Below are 22,273 nucleotides of genomic sequence, written 5' to 3'. Positions count from 1 at the left end.
TGTCAACTTTCGTGGCCCTGCACCTAATGGATCGAAGAATGCTATAAAACATGGGCTAATAAATGGAGAAATATCATGATCGCTGATGGTTACCGAAGAAGTAAACGGATTGAAAATAAATGCCCCCTTCCCCCCCCTCCCCCCCCTCCATCATCGTTTTTAAAATTAGACGCCCCAACTATAATTCCGCCCTGGGTCTCCAAGGGGATTGATCCTCCACTGTGTCATTTGTATTGTCTGTAAAAACTCACAGAACTGTTGGTTTGCACGTGTAGTCGGCACATTGAATCGTCACCATACGCATGCGTACGGCCATGTCCGCATGGCGTGCGGAAGAATCGCTATTCTCAATAATATTGTGCGGAACTCGTTCACTCAGATGGGAACGAATCGAACGGTTCTGATTCTTTACGCGCATGCCTTATCTGTATAATTCAACTCGTACAATGTTTCAAACTACAAAACAAAGAACGAAGTTATCAAGTCATCAAGAACTAGTATAGCATAATTATCCATTGTTTCAACAGTTTATACTTTTCATTTATTTCCCTTCCTGCTTCTCTATGTCTCCACTGGGTTTTGGCCAGTCTCTAAAACAGACAATCTTGCATCTTAGTACATACATCGATTCAGATGGTTTGTGTTTTTACAGGGAACACAACAAAAGCCACGTGAAATTAGAACAAAATTAATAGAAAATTTTACAATGATGGAATAAGTAAAAGTACACACACGCAAGCATGTGGCGGCTTTTTCTCTACCATTTCCTTCTTATTAGCCATGACCCCGCTCGGTTTGCTAAGATAAATTCATCTACTTAAACTAAACCTAAGGTAAGTACATTTAAAAAGGGGAATGCTATCCGATGAATACGATGTGGCGTAAAACACATTGAACGTACAACTTTACTACAATCTAGGAAGGAGAAGGCAATGATAATGGATTCTACTGTGTTTGTTTGTTTGTTTTGCAACTAATTATACTAAAACCATCCTTCCAGCGGAGTGTACCGTTTCCCTCCTGTTTAAAACATTCTCCCATCTAGTGTTCCAATGTTGGTTTTGTTGTTATTGATTTTTTTTTTTCATATGTTTCCACACTCTCACTTCCCTTTGCTTTTCAGCTCTTATTACAGCTCTTCTTTCTTTAGCTATTATATAAATGAAACAAAAAGCACTTCGCTTACATAAATGTACTCGATTCTTATATCTGTTTTCCTTCAATTTCAACATATCTTTGACATTCTTTTGTATTCTTATTTCATCTATTCTTTTTATCGTTTCTTACGTTTTCATTGCGTACGTAGCAAAATGCTTAATTTAATTATTCGTCAAAACATAGTTTTTCACACATCCGTAACGAATCAAGACTGCTAATAAGAAACAATAAAGCAACAGCAGACACTCCGAGCGAATTGTTATGCTGATGGTTGATCCATGTGTTCAATTCAAGCATACAGGCACCTTCAATTTCCTTCGTTAACACTATTCTCTCCTTCTACACATCCCTTTCTAAACTCAGACTACTTTAACAAAGTTTGAATTCAGGGCGGTTTTTGTTTTAATTTCTTTATTTATCATAGCTATATATTCTTGTGTTTTGTTTCACTTTTTTGCGTTCATGTTTTTAATGCTTGCTTCACCTCTGTGTATTTTGGTTTGAAACTTCTTTACCTTTCAATGCCAATTCCGTTCGTTTGGTATATCTGTACGTGTGGGAATATATGTGTCCTTTTTGTTTTTTTTTTACAATATGTTTAAGCTCTTTAAGGTTTGTTGTCTTTTCTTTTTTTCGATCCTTTTCTCTTTCCACCATTTAATTTCATTTTCTTTTTCGAAATATTTTGTTTGCTTTCTTCAATCACTTTTCTTTTGCCAGAAATCTTTGAAAAACGTTGTTCCATCTTTTTATGTTGCGTTTTCTTCCTTTCGTTTTCAATAATTTATTTATTTAGAATTTTTTCTATGATGCGGCTGTTCGGTCGTGGTGAGTTTTAAACTCGTTTTATCCATCTATTTAAATATTTGCGAAATGTAAAGAGATGAAGTAAAAGGTGTATTTTGTGTGCAGGTGTATGTCTTGTGTTAATGGGTGTGTGTGTGTAAAAAGATAGCAAGAATAATATTGCTACTGTGTATATATAGTATATATATGAATACGTAAATATATCCATCTTTGATGAGGTGTTCCACTAAACGCAAATAAAACAGAGGCAAACACCTCGTCTCGTATTGTGCTCTCTTCTCGCCTACGGTGCGAAGAGAGTGAGAGTGAGAAAGACAGAGTGTGTGAGAGATTGCGCTTACAATCTGGCTTTTGATTTAGTATGGTTTCTGCTTTAATTAATGCAATCCGCACATTTTCTTCCATTGAACAGGATAACATAACATATCCGAAGGAGGCACACAAGTAGAAAACAGAATCAAACAAACTAACCAGGGGTTAGTGCGCGCTGTGCAGTACCGTTTTGTAGAGTAGAGAGTATAACTTTCGTCTGTATTTTTTACATTTATTGTGTGTGTATGTAAAAGTATTGTCTCAAACTTTCAACATTCAACAACTATGTTTTTTTTTTGTTTATTTTGTTCCTGATTCGGTATATCGTTTCACGGTTCGCTCCAAGCACGTTACACACATTTCCAAAGCAAACGTCAGTTTTGTATTTGAATGTGGATTAACTACGATTTACTATGGGCTCTCTATCCGCCAGATGCATCATCCTTACGGACATTGCGAGAAGCAGCAGCAGCAGCAGCAATACGAGCGATAGCAGTAGCATTAGTAGCACTAGTCCGACGATGCAGAGACTTCGACGGGAAAAAATACACCGTCAAGGACCTTTAGAAACCCGAATAACTTTGCTGAGGCAACGGGGTTCGTTAGCAGTTTGTTGGGTTGTTGGTTTGTTTGTCCGCCTATTTTACTTTCATTTGCTTATTCTTATCCTCTTCTGTTTTGTTTGCTTAAAAAAAAACAACAGTAATCTCTCCGCGTTCCGGCACGGTACTCTACAAATGACTGTATACTTCCCGAAAACCGAATCGTTCCCGTTTTGGGGAGTGCATTTTTATCTGATGCACCTGATACATAGGTCAACAGATCTAAAGTACACTTTATACAACCATTTGCCTTTAAAATTAAAATTTTGTTTTCTTGCTAGGGTTTGTTTGTTTGTTTTTTTTTAAAGTGGTTTTGGTGTTTCATTTACATGATATAGCTTTTGTTTTCTTGATGAGTTCGACAATTTTGGTTATAACATTTTTTTTACAGGGAACAAATAGATAATATAATTTCGAGTTTCAAAACATGTTTAAACATACGTTGTTGATATGCATTTAATCGTGCCTCGCCAAAGGGATTAATTCAAAAAAAAACCTAAACTGATTTAAATAACTCGACATTGAAACCGTTGCTCGGGGCAGAAAATGAAACGTTTAAAGTAATTTAATTATTGGTGTGGAAACACAAACAATTCCTTTGCTTTAAGTAGACCCTCTGCTCAATACAGCAGCAGGTAACAATAAACTTCGCACATACATACATACATACACACGTACAGCTGTGAAGCGTACTTTAAAATGAACGAGGCCGACATGGCTTCTGGTACGCACAGGTGGTTTTAGTTTCGTTACAGCGCTAATACGCTGGATGTTGGTGTAATTTTGTTGTTTTCCTTTCTAAACTTTCCTCTTAACTAATGTACCGAAAAAACAAAAAACAAACAAACGGATCCACTTATTACTACTTGTTACGGTACTATTAACAGTTTAACTTATAAAAAAACGGAGAATCCGGTTTGTATCCCTATCTTGCACTGTTCTTTTTTTCTCTACCAGCTAAACAAGTAAGGAAACGCTTATTTGCACAACAATTGGTTCGATTTAAGTTTTTCTTTCTGATTACCACATTAAATGTGCATCTATTCCGCAGTTTCAATGTATGTTTACGGAACAGATCGAAGTAAAAGCAAACGAAATATATATACACACACACACACGCACACCCGCGACGGCTAATCCTTTTTAAGCACTGGCTAAACTTAAACATATTTCTACTTAAGAAGTAATATGAAATCTACAGTTATCTCTTATATTGCGTCGGTTTGTTTTGTTTTTAAAACTATACTTAAGCCTTAAGCGGGCAACAAATACGGGGTTTTGTATTAAAAAATCGCCTTTTCGCATTTTACCCATTTTGAAGACTAACCCCACGTAGGCACTCGGATGGTGGATTGCATTTTAATGCAACCAAGTGCAACTGCACAGGAGTTCCGGTTTGAAATCCATCTGTACCGAATCCACCCATTCATGTTTGTGACCGTCTGTGTGTTTGTGTGTGTGTATGTGGGAGGGGATTAAAAGAAGGAAAACCCGTATGCAGGATGCAGGAGCAGCTTTTCCCGTGCGCATTAAAAGCTCTTTTATCTTACGCAAAACCTAGGAGGCGCGCCGCGTTGCTGCACGTGTGGCATACGTGTGTTTGAAACACTTGATGGCAATAAAACACAATGGAATGCTTTGCACACGGCTGATGAGGGTACGGTATTTTGTTTTATACACACTATTACGTTTCATTACCGTGTGTAAAAAGCTCCGTGGCAAGAGTGCACGCGTATGGAGGGAGTTAAAACTGAAACTATTGGTACATTTGTAATAAATATAAAACAAACTATAAACATTTACTATGTGACGCATACGCTCACCCCCACACACACACACACACTCAATCTCATGCACGCATAAGGACGTATTTTAATCAGGCAAGAAGTTGTGTTTTAAAGCATTTTTCGTTTTAGTTAAGGAAACACGACCAGTGGCAATAAGAGTAAAGCCGCATTAACGCGCAAAAAGACTTGTTTGCATTTCGGAGCTGCTGGAGGGGTTTCGATAGCCTGTCCTGACCACTCTTAAGCTATACTGCAGCTCAACTGCACGATAGCTCTTTAAGCTATCGTGAAAAAACAATCAAAAGCTTAGTTGTAATTCTTAACCATCGCAAAACCATCATTATTCGCTGCTTCCATTTCGAACAATCTCCTACAGCAGCATGGAACTTTTTGGAACTACCTTCAACGGAGCCATTTCATTTGTGATCTTGTTTTGTACGAACATCCTCCTGCGGTATGTGTCGCATCTGCGTGGACATTGTTTGGACCCTTAAAATATCTGTTTCTTCCCTTCACCCTACTTGATCATCCCCTTCCATGGCTGCCTGTGCTTTATCAACATATTTGTGAAACGTTGGCACGCAGGAAGTTCCTCGCTCAGGAGACAGAAAGGAAGCGGATAAGTGAAAATAAAAAATGGGCAAGCTAATTCCGCGCATACGTGTCCTAGCGTGAGTGTGTACGTGCGTGTGTGCATGTGGATATTTTGTAATATTTTCCCGTGTTTTGTTGTTGTTGCTTCAATTCAGCGTCAGCTTTCGTCCGATTTTGCGCTGCTAAACGCGCTGTCTTTCATGTTTTGTTTATCTCAATCTAATGCTCCACCTTTTTTCTGCTCTTACCAACGATTATCACATTTGAGAATGGTTACCATCATATTTTGATTACAAGAATAATATCCGCGCCCCCCGCGTTGTGTGCCGTTTTGCTTGCGGTTAGCTACCCCGAAGCGAATCCTCTGGACGGCCACTGTTGCGAATGGCAACGGGCGATTTTGGGGGTGGTAGACACATTTACACCTTTCTAAACCCATACACCGTGCGGATTTTTACTCGTCGGGACCGCATTTTCCAGCTGCCGGGGGGATCCAATCATGCGCCGAGTACTGCCAGGTTTGACCGAGCCAACTGAAAATGATGGAAATATGTGTGTTAGTGGTGGATGAATTAAACTGATCGGAATGAATCTTTAAACCGGGCGAATGTCTCCGAACCGCTACTATGGAGAATCACTCACTATATTGAAGAATGAATTTTTAAAGATGCAATTAGCACTAAATATTGAACAATTTAAAATTTGTGTCCTGAATCTCGTAAGTTTCACAATTTTTTAAGGTTCCTGGATGCTTAGAAATTCTGGGAAATTTCTCCAAATATTTCTGAAGCACAATCCTGGCATGTATACTTATTGCATGACAGAACAACAGAAAAAACAACAACTCCGCGTGAATGAATGACAAAAAAAAGGAAAGATGATTCTTACACTCGGACTCACCTTCCAGTAGGTGGCGCACCTCGTCCGCGGGCGGCACCACCGCCAAACTCTGCAGATTCACCTCCTTCATCTCGTGCACCAGCTTCTCGACCTGCTTCTTCTTGTCCGCGATCGCACCCTCGAGCAGCGTCACCTCGCCCTTCAGCTTGTCGTGCGCCTTGTTCGCCTGGTCCGCGCTCTGGACCGCCAGGTCGATCTCCACCTGCAGCCTGTCAACTTCACACATTAGAGCCCGCTCCAACAGCTGTTGTCGGTTCGGATCGTACTGTCGACTATACTTGCGCTGCTCAACCAATATCTCGTCCATCAGCAGCCGGATCTTGTTCTTGCACTGCAACAGCTCCGTCTCACAGTTGGCCAACTTTGACCGGAGCAGCGTTATCTCCGACTTTAGCGTCTTCTCCTGCTGCCGTACCAGCTCGCTCTCCTCCTCGACGTACTGGTATGCCTGCAGCTGGTCACCCGTCTGCCGGTACTGCTGCTCCGTCTTGCTGATCTCCTGCGCGATCGCATCGAGCTGATCGGTCTGCTCGCGGCTGCGGTTCTCCAGATAAACGATCTCCGTATCGTACTGTAACAAGAGGGTGACGAAGTGGAATAGCATTTCATTAGCAAATGTTACGGTTTATTAGCAAATGCGCTTCGAATGTGATACCGGCAATCGAACATCTGACTGCTGCAGGGAATAATAAGCATAAATGTTATTGCATTATTGGCATTGAGTGGTGAGTTAGGGTGCGCTGGATAAGGATACGCCTGAAGGACCCACTCAGCGAAAAGGAGGCGCTATTACGACAATCATTTACAACACTCAAAAGCTTCCCGGCTTGCGTACGAGGTTGGATGGTTGGAAGCAAAGAACGGAATAGGATCGAAAGCCAAAAACCACTTGACGGCCGAGTGCCTGCCTGAAGTACACTCGAAGTGACATTGTCTCGTTCTCGTTCGCATCATTATCGTCGTTCTTGTGGGCGATGCCTCCCACATGGAGTGCTGCACGGTGGCTCCCAACACAACACAATAGCATTTTCGCCTTGTTCTCCCCTTGTTTTCGATCGATTTCTGTTCAAAGATTTCCGCCAGAACACCTCGGTGGATGAGGTCTGTTCGAACTAGGTGAAACCAAACCACAAAATTTTGCGGACGTTCAAGTTACCGGAACGTTAGTGAAATCCATCCACAATGTTTGCTTTATCCGCGTCTTACATACCGGACGCAGGGCAAGTGTTGCAATAGCGACGGAACAAACACAACGCCAAACGCGGCGAACCTTACTGAAGCGATACTAATAACCGAACGCAAATGGCAACTTACCTTGGACAGGTCCGCCTGCTGGGTATTGATTTTCTCGCGCTGTAACTTGATAAGCTGCATCAGCTCCCGATAGCCCGTCACGTGCGGTATGCTGTCGCTCGCACTACTTCCTACCAGTATTTCCTCTGGCCCGCTCGGTCCTACCACGACCAGTGACGAGACGGTCGAAGAAGCCGACGATGATCCACCTGTGCTGGTGAGCGTGCCTTCCTTCTCCTGCCTTCTACCTTGGGAGCTGCTACCCGTTCCACCACTGCCGGTACTGCTGAGGCTGGTCAGCGTATGCGAGAGTGGACTGTTCCGGGGTGGCGGAGGATCCCGATACGGCGGTGGCACCAGCGCCCCGTTCGAGGAGATGCCCGTGATGGGAGAGTTGGTCGTGGAGCTACTGCCGTTCAGCAGTGACGGATGGTTGCTGGAGTTGTTACCGCCTCCAACGCTCGAGCTGCTAATGCTGCTGACACTGCTCGTGTCCAGATGTTGCTGATTGTCCGTGCAGAGCAGATTCTGGAGCTGCGTATGGTGATAGTGGCGTCCCATCGTCCCGTGATGATGGTGGTGCAGTAGCTGATGGTCGGGCTTCAGTGTCGCACCGACGATGACGCTACTGCTCGGGGCGGGCGATTGTTGCGTTCCGGCCATCCCTCCCGAGGGAGACGTCGATGGCGGTTGCGTTACGCGCTCATTCAACCCGTTACTAAACACCAGCCCGTTCACCTTGCGGTCAAGCGAGCTGCGCAAATCGGCCGCATTAAATTCACCGACCACGTTGTTGCCACCGGTGGTCGCGTTGCCATTGTTGACGCTCGGTGTTGCTGCGTGTGATTTGGGTTTCTTGATCACGCTGGCATACGTCGCCTCGACCGGTGTCGTCGCGCCCGGCGGTGGCTGTTGCGTGGAATGACTTGGATGATGGCCACTAGTTCCGGATGCACCGCTCCCTCCGCTACCACCGATGCCACTGCTCGTGCTGGTATTGTTTGAGGACGCGTTCGAGCTCGAGCTGGCGGTACTGCTCACACTGCTGCTGGTGCTACTGTTGCTGCTGCTGCTGTGGTCACTGGACACCGCCGCCGTCGTGGAGACGCCACCCCCCTTCGTCAGCGCGACCGTTGTCGAGCTGGGCGAATGGCGCTGCACATGGGTAAACTTTTGCTGGTGCTGGACAATGCCCCGAACGATGCCAACGTTTTGGGTCTGCTGGTTCGTCTGCGCTTGATGCTTCTGAGATTGCTGATGGTGCAGCTGCTGCTGCTGCTGCTGCTGCTGCGGATGATGATGGTGCTGTTCCGTCTTTCCGCTTGATCTGAAATTGTGCACGAAAATGAAGACAAGCACGGTTAGAGTACAGTAATTAATTGTTTGCGATTGGTTTTGTGGGTTGGTAGCGAAATGTTTCAAACACGTCCCGCGTTCGTCTCATTGTGTACGCCTGGCACGAAACGATGGTGGATCCTTCTCCAATGAAGCATGCAAACGCAGGATGCAGTATCGTACAATGTGTTGCAAAAGCAATTACGAGTCGGAAAGCGACAGCGATAGTACGAGCGTTAAACGCCACATGCTACCAACCAAACGACGACGCTGCATCGTCACAACACTGATGGTACTTCAGATACGAACTTAAGAAGCGATTGCAATCCATCGGCCATGTGCATAAGACAGCCGTGCGAATACCGGAACAGTGCAAATGAAACGACTTTCAAACGATAGCCAAGATTTATGAACAATTACAATAACATGCAGCCGGGAATTGAGTTTTGTAAGCAATTTTTCTTAAAGAGAGGACATGCATGTAAGGAAAAACAGTCTTTAAGCTAATGGTCTTCGAAATATCGGGTAAAAGTTTCACAGGATAACATCAACGAATATCTCAGAAAAGTAATTTGCTTGGCTTAATGTTTTGTCACGCCTTCTCAACACATTTTAGTATTGATGAACAAAAATACCACTTTTTTTTGTTCAACATTGAAGTATTTTCAATAAATGTTGAAAATTCCAAAGAAATTTCGGTAAATTTCCCTTTGACAACTTTAAACATCGATTTGTTTTACAATTACATGTTTAACATCCAGCTAGTTAAATCAAGTAAAGTTCGTTACAAGGCGCTTCGAAAAGCGGCGTGCGAAAACGTAATTTGTTTGGATTTTAAAATATATTATTTTTACCTGCCATCTCTATATTGTTGACGATTTTCCTTTAAAAGATTAAAAAAAATCTTTATCAAAACAATTGAGTTTTTATATCTCTGCAACCCAAGCCTGCAAGAAACATTACATGATATAACAGATGTCATCGACTGATCTAGGTCATGTTAGACGTTAACTGACAAAACAATATAACAATTTTTTAAAGAATACATTATAATATTTGGGGAGGCCCGGTGGCCCGGTATTCACACGAAAGGACTGGACCAAAAACCCATCCGGACCAATCCCCCACACGCAGGTTTGACTATCCAGCTACGGGTAAATAAAGTCACAAAAAGCCAGAAATGGCAGGTCTAGACCTCTTGAGGTTGTTGTGCCGATAAAGAAGATATCATAATATGATAATAATATTGTAAATATAAATAGCTCCTTACAGAAAATAAAATGAGTGTCATAGCAGAATATGATAATTCACGAGTAGCTATAAACACTAAACATCACGATTCTCATTTGTCCTGCAGTGTAAATCATCTACCTCGTGCTACCGTTTGGCACGAGGAACATGTTTTGCAGCGTGTAACAACGAATTATTAAAAAAAACCTAAAAAAGCAAAACACCCAAGTCGCAGCAAGGTGGTGGTGAATGTAGCGGAACATTTTTCCACGAACCAAAGTGTAATAAATCTTTCAAGCTCCACTCAAGTTGGGAAGTTTCAGCCTCACAACTTTCTACAGCTGCAATAATCCCGACAGAGGACGCAATACAAAACGATTTGCTCGAGAAGCGGTGAATGTTCCTTCCCTTAATTTATTCTTAACTTTTCCCCTAAATTCCTCTGGGATACGTGTTGCCACAGAACAGGGGAAAAATTTTGTTTAAAACGTATCATAAATAACGCTAGCTATCAGTCGCAGACCGAAGAACGAACCAACACTGCCGTGGCTCGAATGACGACATTACAACGCCCCCCAATTTGTCGCTCCTATATTCCCTTGAAGCTAGTGTTCGATACACCCCTTTGGCAGAAGATTGTGATTTTTTTCGGTTTATCATCGTCCAGAAAAAAAACAACAACCTCCCACACCGTTTCATGGTTTATGCTCGCGTTTTGCGCGATCCGGTATCCGTCGTCTGCTGACGAACACGATTTATCAATTTTCCTACCATTTATGCTGTCACCATGAAATGTGACAATAATGTCACTTTCCTAGTGGCGATGCATTAAATTCGAATCGAGTTTAGCCAGCGTTGGTGCTCGTCATCACCCTGCAAAGCGGACACACGCAAGCAAACACACGTGCATCCGGTGTAAAATTCATCGTAAAACGATAACGTTGACACCGGGACCGGTTGTGAGCCATGCGACAATGCACGAGGTGTGTGGGTGTGTGTGTGTGTGTTGAAGAGCTCATTTTCACATCATTCTGACACACAAATGCACAAGCAGACAAAGGGGACGAATGGTCATAAAAAAGAAGACGCTTTGCTTTGTGGTTGTGTTGGTGGCTATGTGCCGGAAGTAAGAAACTGCTCTTGAGAGCTTCTTCCGGTCCCGCACGCTATCTGTCAGAAGGCAACCATTTAAGGGTGTCGTTAAAATGCATAAATTCCATCTAACTGAATTCTGCAAGCTGTAAAAAAAAATCGTAACCAGACCCTCCCTCAGTCTATCGTTGGTTTTTCTTGCTCTCTTTCGTTTCCGTGAAGGAAGTATGAAAAAATTCGGCAAATCTCTCGCAAGGTGGGTATTCCACGAACAATGAAACCGTTGCAAACCCCTGGACGCTCCAGCACCCACAATGTGTGATCCTGCTGAGACTGGCTGCGTCTGCTGCGAAGAGCGCAGAGTGACCGAAGCAGAAACAGGAAAACATTCAAGATATTTTATTCCGCCCCCTCCGCTCAACAATATGTCTGCTTAATTTGCGATTTATTTATTTTTTTAATGTGCTTTTTAAATTTTGCCTCCCACCGGTTTTCCACATTCCTCCACATAGCACAACACAGCAAGCGCGCTAGTTTTGTATACGTTTACCATATTTTGCTCTCCGCTTTGAATTGATTAATGCGACATTGCGCTGCAGGGTGGAAAGCCGTGACACCTTTTCGCCCCCCCCCCGAGAGGGCCACACAAGCGAGGACTTGGCGAAAAGTTATTTGTGTCATCCTTATTCTGCACACCGACCAGGTAATGGAAAGAACAAAATTGGTGTAAAATGGCGCATAATTTCCGCTTTAGCGTGCAGCCGGAAAGGCGATTTGAGGATTGTTCATGCACCCACTCAACGGTGAGCTTACAACCGAAAAGCTTTTTTTGCCGGCCAATGCTTCAATCGAAGCCAATGCACGGTGGATAACTCATTAAGGTTGCGGGCGTGCCCCGATTGCATACCGCATGTCACACAAAATTGAATGCATCCACCGCACTACCAGCCTCGCCGGCGCACCAGGCGCGTCACCGAACCGAAAAAAAAAACCGTGTAAAGGAACGCGTGAAACATGGCGACCAAACCGAGAACCGGTGACAACGTGTTTAATGCGATTAAAAACATTGGCTCGCCACAGATTCAATTAACACTTTAATCGAATTACGACCAACCAGACGATGGTGCACAACACACGCGCCGAATGGCGTGACCGTGTGTGCTCGGTCCGGGAACATTCCGTTCGATTGCTTTGGTTGCTCTTTTCCGGCGTGCGGGCGGCGCTTTTGGGTGGGCTTTTATGTGCGTGATTGTGCTCCGGTGGGTACCGTAATACCTGTCTGCAATTGAGTGCGTCTCTCGTACGGAGCGGTACGTGTGCAAACGACATCAACCTGTACACGTTAACCACCAAATCGCGGAACTAATCAACATCCTCCACGGCCGGTTGGGGTTAGTGTTCGTTTTACGACGCGATAAACCATCCAAACACCTGTCATCGTTATGCCGGTGGGCTTAGTTAGGCGTACGGCAAAAACTAACCAGCCGCCAGCATCACCCGGCGCCAGACGATGGAGACGCCTGGTTGTTTGTTTATCCATTTTTCTTACCCTTTTGCTATTGCCGTTGCCTTTCCCCAATGTGCCTCTGGGGGACAGTGATTCAGCGTGGTGGAACTCGATCTAGTTTAAGCCCCTTCCGAGTGGGTGCTAATCTCTAGCCTAATCCTCCCAATTCCAACCCGCCAGACAATATAATCAGTGGAATTAACGGCTGTGGAGGTGGTGCTGGATTGCCATTTTCCGGCTTTCCCGCGTACCGGCAATGTCGTGCCTTGCCCGTATGCAACCGAAAAACCGCGATCGACTGAATGGAAACCGAGAACGATGTCTGTATGTGTGTGTGTAGGGGAAGAACTCATACTGTCGAGGGTTCTTCTTGGTAGTTTAGTTAGATTAGTGAATGGTTCTCAGCCATAACTTCCCACCAAATTCCAGGGAACAGTGCACCGTGCGACTTGTTGTACTGCGCGTATCATGGGCCTTTGAGTGGGGAAGTTGTGAATAGAGAATGTTACAAGATTCATACTGAATATTTCACAATAAATTCGTTGAACCTTAAATCTGTGTTTAAAACATTTAATTTTTTGCTAATCCTTAGCTAAACTTGACTATGAAAAAACCGACTAGAGTTTAGTAGTGATTTTAGTACTGTTTTCTTTGTTTCACCTTTTATAGCTGTGTTTTTGTGCATAGTCAACATATGATAACAATATCATTTAATTTGTAACAAAAACAGTTAGACAAACTACTTTATATCGTGATGCAGTCAGGTCAATATAGCAACGAAGTTTAAAGATGATGGCTTAGGGCAATTAATTTTTCATATCCCGTTGGGAGATCGGGATGGAGCAACCGGTCAAATGGTGAAGGATTACTTGAACAAGATTGAAGCATTGGAATGCCCAGAGTGAACATGTTAGTTGAAGTTATTCGCATCTGAGTAGCAAATAATCAGTCTGTAGATCAATTGCAAGTTTTGAAGAAACGAATATTTCCAACCAAGTGAGACGCCAAAATCTTGATGGATCTTTAGGAACTCGCCAAGAAGATAGGCATTGACGACTCTCAAACCATGTTCGTTCAGAACTTGCCGTGATTTGGGCTACGGTAACAAAGGCTCTTGCCGAAGTTGTTGCATCCATCAGTAAGTATTACGCGAAAAATTTATTAGAGGAAAACCAATAAATCATATGAGAACATGGGTTCAATCAGTAGAAAAGATGGACTATTCAGATAACGAAATGTCAGCAAAGACTTCAAACTTTCAGGATTAAACCTCAAAGTATCTACTCCAATAATGCTGAGACCAATACGGAGGATCAATCGATCGCCAAGGTCACGAAAAACCTTAACCAGACACTTCACATTTTAGGAAATTTTTGCATATTAATGCCATCATTAATGCATTTTTCTAGAAGGTTTTGTAAAGATTTATTCAAACTGTTACTGATTTGTATGTATAACTTTTTTTCCCTTTAAAATGCATGCGATAAATGTAGGCTTTTTAATTTAACGCGAGTTTATCATTACTAAAGGCTTTTGAAAAGATAAATACAAAAGAAAGACCAACGACAAAAAAAAACTTTCACACGGAAAAACATTAAAGCTTGGAAGCTGGAGCTGTGACCTCTTGTTAACTAGCTCGATGGAACAAAAAAAAACCCACAGCAACAAACATCAATAGTAACAGCAACGAATAATGGAGGAAAATTGCACCATTAAAGCGGATTGTTGATGACACCGCTAGTGGGAAAGAGATGAAATGGTCGAATTCGTGTGCCGAATGTGTACGCTAGCACGAGCAGACAAACAAACCAACCAAACGGAAGCGGATGGACCCGCAATAAGTCAGCGACGATGAATGGGCGTGCAAAAAAAAAAAAACGAGAGTCAAATCCGACCAAATGGTATAATGATGAAGTGGTTCCAATCCCTCGGCGACCGTCGGGTAAAAGATCATCCATGACCATGCTACGCTTTTATCATAAATCAGCACTCAGCGCATTATAGTTTAGCGGTAGCGGAAACAGTGTGTGCGTGTAAGCATTTCGGGCACGAGAAGAGAAAATTGGGCATTAAGCGAGAGCGACAATTCCACGGCATCAATCCTCAACCCCTCAAGACGAGCACTTTTACTGAGGGATGCAAATAAAGAGATTTTCCTCTTAGCTGCCCAGTGTGATGCCATGTTTCGCCACATTAAGAGCACCGCACCATGGGGTTGACCTTAACACGATTTAATGCACAAAGTTGATGGAAACGGTAATGGTAACAGTGTAACATAAAGGCTGCGTTGCAGCTGCGAGGCGATCCGTCGTGTGCGATAAAATAAACGAGCAAATAATGCTAAGTAACGCTCTGCAACCATCATTATATTAGTGGATTTATCACAACGATAAGCGATCGCAGCGCCCGGCAGTGCCAGGGCCCTGTGACAGTTTAACACAGAAGCAAAGCAAAACATCACATTAGTGTAATGAATTGCCACTACGAAAGTGATGCGCCTGTACACTTTATTGCAGCAATCACATTTTCCAATGCAAATCAGCGAGTAGGGCCAAATCATTCTTCGTGGCCGTGGGGTGGTACTGAATAAACAAACGAGAAATCCCACAGCCGTATGTTGAGCCAAATGACGAATTACAAAAGTACACTGTAACGAATTATGTGTCGTAAATTCGCCACCCCAAGCAGGAAGGTGCGAGACGATGATATAAACGAGAAAAACCGGAAGACCTGTTCCGTGTCTTTTTACGAGAGGTGATAATGGACCGTGAATTATTCTTGGCCACTCTGCCAGCTCCGTGCCAAGAACCGTGGGCCCACAATTTCGAAGAGCGTGGTAGTGTTGGCCACTTGGAAAACGGAAAAGTTTTCCAGCCCGTGGTGGGGTTTTTTTTTCGGTGAGCAGCAAAAGAATATTGTAATAATTACATTGCAGTTTGCGTTTGCTGCTGGCGAAACACTTTATTGCGAAATTATGAATTTTTAACCGATATTACATTGCTTGAGCATGCCTGATTTGTGACGGCCAATAGCAGCTAATGCTGCGCTACGAAAGTGTTTCAATTAACGTTGTTTTTTGGGGTTTTTTAGGGTTGTTTTAATTTGAAAACAAATTGGTACAATCTGGTGGCCTAATAGTCGTTGCGCAAGTTTTCATACAATATAATAAGTACCAAATATCATTCGATCCTATCTCTAAAAGAAAGACTAGGCAAATGAACCTCACATACCTAGAAGACTTGGTGAGTGTGTTAAACAGTTATTTAATTTTTAATAAACTTGCGCAACTGTGGTGACCAGCGGCGGATCAAACGTTAGGCGGAGTAGGCGGTCGTCTAGGGCCTCGTTGTGTTGGTGCCCCAAACAATTTGTGCCAATTGTGCGATTTTTGGGAATTTTACAGCAGAGTTAATTTATAGCAAAAAAATTAATTGAAAAGGTAAAAAATTGATAAAAGATATCTTCCTTGGTTATACAAAACATTTGTTTCTATGTAATTAATTAAATGCAAAGAAGAAAATCGACTTTGTGACTTTAAAGTATAAACGAAAGTACACCAGGACCGGGGCACTAATTTTCCGGTTAATCGAGAAAAATTTCTTTGAAAACTACCAGTTTTCGAATGTATAGTACCAGGAGAGCATCCACGGAAGAGGTAGCACCTAGTATAGCAATTTTGGTCGAAAACCGCCGAAAAGTATGCAATATTTAAACACTAACTTTCCCTTTGGTCGTGAAAAATTTCTTCGAAAACTACCAATTTCCGAATGTTTAGTACCAGGAGAGCATCCACAGAAGAGGTAGCTCCTGGTACTGCGCCGTAAGTTATGCAATGTTTATACACTAACTTTGCAACCAACTTGCAATGCAATGCGCCGTAAGGTATGCAATGTTTATACACTAACTTTGCAACCAACTTGCAATGCAAGTTTGGTGCATGCAAGAAACTTGCAAGATGGCGCCCAACTTCGTACTTGCATGCAACAAACTTGCATGCAATCTTGCATGCAAGTTTTCGCATGCAATTTCTTGCATGCAAACTTGCATGCAAGTTTGCATGCAAGTTTGCATACAAGTTTGCATACAAGTTTGCATGCAAATTTGTATGCAAGTTCTTGCATGCAAGATTGTATACAAGTTTGCATGCAAGAACTTGCATACAAACTTGCATGCAAACTTGTATGCAAACTTGCATGCAAACTTGTATGCAAGTTTGCATGCAAGAACTTGCATACAAACTTGTATGCAAGTTTGCATGCAAGAACTTGCATACAAGTTTGCATACAAACTTGCATGCAAACTTGTATGCAAACTTGCATGCAAACTTGCATGCAAGTTTGCATGCAAGAAATTGCATGCGAAAACTTGCATGCAAGATTGCATGCAAGTTTGTTGCATGCAAGTACGAAGTTGGGCGCCATCTTGCAAGTTTCTTGCATGCACCAAACTTGCATTGCAAGTTGGTTGCAAAGTTAGTGTATAAACATTGCATACCTTACGGCGCATTGCATTGCAAGTTGGTTGCAAAGTTAGTGTATAAACATTGCATACCTTACGGCGCAGTACCAGGAGCTACCTCTTCCGTGGATGCTCTCCTGGTACTATACATTCGAAAACTGGTAGTTTTCGAAGAAATTTTTCTCCACCAACGGGAAAATTAGTGTATAAACATTGCATACCTTTCGGCGGTTTTCGACCAAAATTCCTGTACCAGGTGCTACCTCTTCCGTGGATGCTTTTCTGGTATCGGAAATCTGAAAATTGCTGGTTGGTATGGAATTTCGTACCAGTCGATGGGAAGTTTGAGCGAGATGAAGGATGCTTTCAGTTTCATCCATCTTCCTTACACTAGCGATCGCTCTCACGGATTTGATAGTATGCAATGCAATAGTGATGGGCTAATTTATTCCACAATGCAGGTGTCACCTCTTGAAAAACATGGTTTTCTGGTATCGCAAATCTAAAACAATTGTGTTGTTCATCGCCTAAAACATCAACATGAGCGAAACAGGTTTCTAAGAAATTTCTCTGATTGTTACCGTAAAGTTAACCGATTGAAAACTGTACCTTGGGCGAAAAAACGTAGAAGGCGTTGGACTAATCAGGATTCGTAAATGTACGTAAATCGTAAAAAATGTGGCGTTATAGTTCTTCTTAGCACATACAAACGTTTATATAAAGACTAGCTTACTAGGCCCATTTACAGGACTACGCAACAGAACTCTGAGGTGTACGCAAGGGATCTTTGTTTCCGAGACTTTGCTGGTGTTGTTAAATCATGTTTTAAGTACACCTCCCTAACACCGATAATGTCGTAGCAAAATTATAGGCCCCCTTTTAAAAATTCCGCCCTGGGTCTCCAAGGGGATTGATCCTCCACTGGTGGTGACAAAACCCAAACCCCAGAATTCGAATAACAGATTTAGAAACAAAATATTCAGATTTATCAAACCATGTTGGGTACGAATATCTTGTGGTTAGTTCGGAATAAATGTTTCATCAGCTGAAAAGGTGATCCTTGTTGGAAGTGTACGTCAGAATATTTCCACCTAAGGTGTTCCAACAAATCGTAAAACCCATTATTACATTTTCACGAAGCTTGAGGTTTTCAGGATAATCTGGTAAAATTTTCACACAGAATCATTACTTCGACAGATGTCGAATTCACATCTTAAAGATTTATTGCTTCGCCATGCGGAAATGCATATGCTGCATGCTGTAACGCGATTACCCCATAAGAACGTTTTGCAACTCGGTTCCCAGAATTGAACGGAATCAAATCGACTTGAAGTCTTTTCACACGCTTCCAGCAAATACTTGGATTCAAACGATTTTTGACGAATCGCCCGCGCGTACCGCTAAACCGTTTCACTGAAAGTCTTTTTTACATTTCAATGTAACTTTCAAATATATGAGAAAAAAGTTCTCTTAAAAAATACCAAAATTTGCCTTTTCACTGAGTTTCTTAGTGTATATGTTCCCTTGATACGTTATTAGGAAAATATGGTCCAATCATTGGATTATCCGTTATACAATTTGTGGATTTAATCAAAAGGCCAGAATAGGGTATGAACATTCGCCATACCGAATCGTACCACAAACAACAGCAAATCCTTTTCCAGTGGTTGGTGGCCAGAACTGCATGGAAAAAAAAGAACGAGGCATCCCTAAACCTAAACTTGTGATCCGGTGCGGCGGGATCATTTTTCAAATCAAACAAATTTGTCCAACTGAAAAGTCCCGCCCGACCTTTGCCGTTGTCATGCATTCAATTTATGGATGGTGATGCGAATCCTTCGTCCGTTCGTTTGGTCGCGAACGTGGGACCACCTAATGTTTACAAACAAAACAAACAGAAATCAGAGTAACAAGGAAGCAACGGGTCGGAGAGAATCGTCATATTTTCTCACAATTTCCCAGCAAAAAAGGACAGTTTGGGGCATGCCCTGATGTGGAACGCTAGCGAAATTTTGCCATTTGTTCAATTTCTTTCAAATCCCAAGGCATTGTTTTGTACGAAACAATGTATTATGGTGATGGTGGCCGATGTGCAGAAAATAAATCGTATTTTGCAAAACGCGACCCTTTTCCCATTCGACATTTTGTGTGTATTTCCTTGGAATGCTTTACACGGTAGAACATCATTCCAAATAAACACATAAACACAAAAAATCCAATTTAACTTGCGTGGAGTGTAATACGTGGTACGTGTGATAATGAGTTGAACGTGTGATGGCTTCCACCACACACAGTTGTCGGAATGCAAACAGTGAATAGTTCCGTGTGCTTTCGGAAGATACGTGGAATCGATGATTATCCGCAAGGATAGTACGACTATTTCCAATGTTTTGCTTTTCCTCAACCTCTACTCAGTGGAATGCAATAAATGCCAGAGGCACAGTGGTTTGCAAGATGTAGAAAGTCGGTCATACTGCAGTTGCATACAAATATCGAACTTGTATCAGAACTCTTCAATAAGAATCTAAGCTGCGAATGCTACAGAGACTAGATTTGTTAAAAAATCAAAATCCTATTCGTTTACAGCAAGTAAAGTTTTATGTATTTTACGATTTCCGAAAGTGTAATTTTAGCAAGGATCACAGTCTATAAACTTTCCGACGCTTCGAAACATCGAACGGGACAAAATGCGTAACAGATAAGAAATGCTGTGCTTTTTTTCCTCTACCCTCTCCTTTTCAAATTTCAAACCCGAATGTGCTATTTTCACCGTGAAAGCGATAGGTCAAAAAAGGAAAGGGTGAACAAAAAATGCAAAAAAGGCAACACTGTTAAGGGATTTACAAAGGGATACGAGTGATAATGTCGAGACCGAGACACACATTCTAAGCTGCTGCTTCAGTCCGTTCGCTTTCCGATGGGTTTCGGTGTGTGAAAGTTAAAGCCAGCAACTGGCTGGCACACGGCGGGTAAAATAAAACGAACAACTTTGATGTAGAATTGTGGAGTCGTCGGTGCTCTTTTTTGGCGTTCCCACTGGCACAGCTCACTTGCAGCAAGGAAAAAAGGGGCCAAGCGTAATACGGTAAGAGGGCCGCCGGAGTGCTTGCTTTTATCAAACCAACTCTTTTTCTCGCGCTTAGTAGTAATAGTAGTTGTAGTCGAGGAAAAAAAAAAGCGAGGCAAAGAAATCACAATCCGTGAATGCTCACCCGAGGATACAACTTTTATTGCGCTTGTAATTGTTTCGGTTGTTTCGGGCGGTCGGTCCGTTGACTTTCATTTCCGTTTCCGGTGACAGGACGCAAACGGTTTCCGGATGCGAACCTTTACTCCACTTGTGCAGGTAGAAGTAGTGGGATCGGTGGTTAGCTTTTTAACCTTTTTTATTTCGTTTTTTTTTACTTCTTTGCTTAAGCTACTGCCGCTACACGACACGGTGACACACCTGAAAAACGAAGTACACTAGCAGATGCTTTTGTGCGGTGGTGCTTTGATTTTGGGTTTAGGATCATGAAGGACGCAAAAAACCGGTTAAACGAACGAACGGTTTACCGAAGAAAATGTTTCGAACGAGCTGGAAGAAAAACGTTCCTCTACAACTTTGATTAAACATTGAGCACCGGAGCACCGTACCGTGAAGCGAACGGCAAGCCCCGTACCGAACCCGTGAAACCGCAAGGTGACAAACGGACCACATGACACGAGCGACACGGGGAATTATTAATTGAGCGAACTCGTCGCTCGTCTAACACGGCGAAATAGTGTAAAGCAAATTGTCACATATTAACACCATAATCCAGCAATTTGTTTAAAACACTTGTCCTGCGCTAACCAGCAGATGGGAAAGCTACTTTACTTAACGTTTCAATAATTGCTAGGCAAAATGGTTGAAAAAACGGTATTAAGCACGCACGCGCATTTCCCACCGGTTGTAGCTAATCTTTGGCTAAAACCAAAGCCACAGATTATGGTTTTTGGCGTGAAGTATTATCGAAACATAATCCGTTCGCTTAATGTGTTTTGCAACCGGTTCTAACACTTTCCTTTACCCAGGGGGAGTTAAGGCGGCCATTAAAGCGCTGTTCCGCTCCGTTGCTTGCGTTCTCGTTAATAATCATAAAGTTGCAACATCCGAAAGTGGAAATTTGTGTGTCGGAGAAAAAAAAACACACACTCACAAGAGGGCCGCTCAACCCGGGCACACTAAAACTCTCCGGCAAAAGGACTCGATTAGATGCTTCCGTCAAAGTTTTGATTATGCACAAAAGGCTATTGAAAAGTAACTGAAACGCGCGTCCCAGATAAACTTTCCCGCTTGATGAGCTTTCTGTTTTCGCTCTACGGGTATCCTTTTTTTTCTGCTTTGTTTTCGGTTCTATTCATTCCGTTCGCTAGTTTCTAATGTCTTTTTTACCGGCCGCTCTTTGTTGATCACAAAATTTAAGGATCGTAGCAAGGGGAAGGAAAAGAATAGACGATGGGGAGCAATACTTTCGTCACAACAGATTACACCGGTGTCAAATTATATTTGATCATCATTTATCTTCGTTGTGTGTCTATTTTTTCCTTGGGTTTTTTTTCCATCCCTGCACAGTTTGTGAGATTTTTTGTGTTGTGTTTTGTATTCTGCGTGCGACTTACTGTCAGTTTACTCAGTTACTCAGTTTACTTGGTGAAGACTAAATAGGTGGGCGTACTTGGGGCGGGAGAAGATGTTCCTTTGTCCGTAATCGATACAGATATGGCTTACTGGCGTGTGATGGTTGTCGTGCATTTTTTTTTATAACAAACCATGAACCGCAGAATGAGGAATGAGAATGTGAGTGATTGAATGAGATGTGTAAATTATGGAACATTTTATGAAAGGTTTTTCAAGCAAGTTAGGAAGAAAGTTTCAACGTTCATTCATTTTTTTTATGCAAAAATGGCTTAAAAACATTGAATGTACTTCAGGACCGTTTGACTGGAGAAATTGGTCTTAAAATTCAGAACACAAAAATCAATAACTTAATTTATCACGATACTAATGATCGTCGAGCAGTCAGTTTTGTTTCAATTTATGTCATAATAAAGTGTAAATAAATTAAACTTGTTCAAAGACAAACTCTGGCTCCGCTGTTAAAAGTTATTCTGCCGTACTGAAATACTCCCGTAACATTCATTTTTTTTTCATTACCGTGTGTTATTTTTTCCAA

General features: G+C 42.4%; 1 protein-coding gene across 1 annotated transcript in view; it reads right to left on the bottom strand.

The window, feature by feature from the left end:
* Nucleotides 1-552: 552 nt before the first annotated feature.
* The window catches only part of LOC128309514 (transcription factor mef2A), a 92,248-nt gene continuing 70,527 nt past the window's right edge, over nucleotides 553-22,273 (bottom strand). Inside the window, exons 4-6 of the mRNA XM_053045921.1 lie at nucleotides 7,475-8,780; nucleotides 6,149-6,731; nucleotides 553-5,793 (exon numbers count right to left, since the gene is read on the bottom strand). Of these exons, the coding sequence (XP_052901881.1) occupies nucleotides 5,690-5,793; nucleotides 6,149-6,731; nucleotides 7,475-8,780 (1,993 nt within the window). The 3' untranslated portion in view covers nucleotides 553-5,689. The remainder of the gene's footprint in view (nucleotides 5,794-6,148; nucleotides 6,732-7,474; nucleotides 8,781-22,273) is intronic.

This window comes from Anopheles moucheti, chromosome 2, assembly GCF_943734755.1.
Source record: "Anopheles moucheti chromosome 2, idAnoMoucSN_F20_07, whole genome shotgun sequence".
NCBI classification, from domain to species: domain Eukaryota; kingdom Metazoa; phylum Arthropoda; class Insecta; order Diptera; family Culicidae; genus Anopheles; species Anopheles moucheti.
This window is presented reverse-complemented; position numbering and strand designations above follow the sequence as displayed.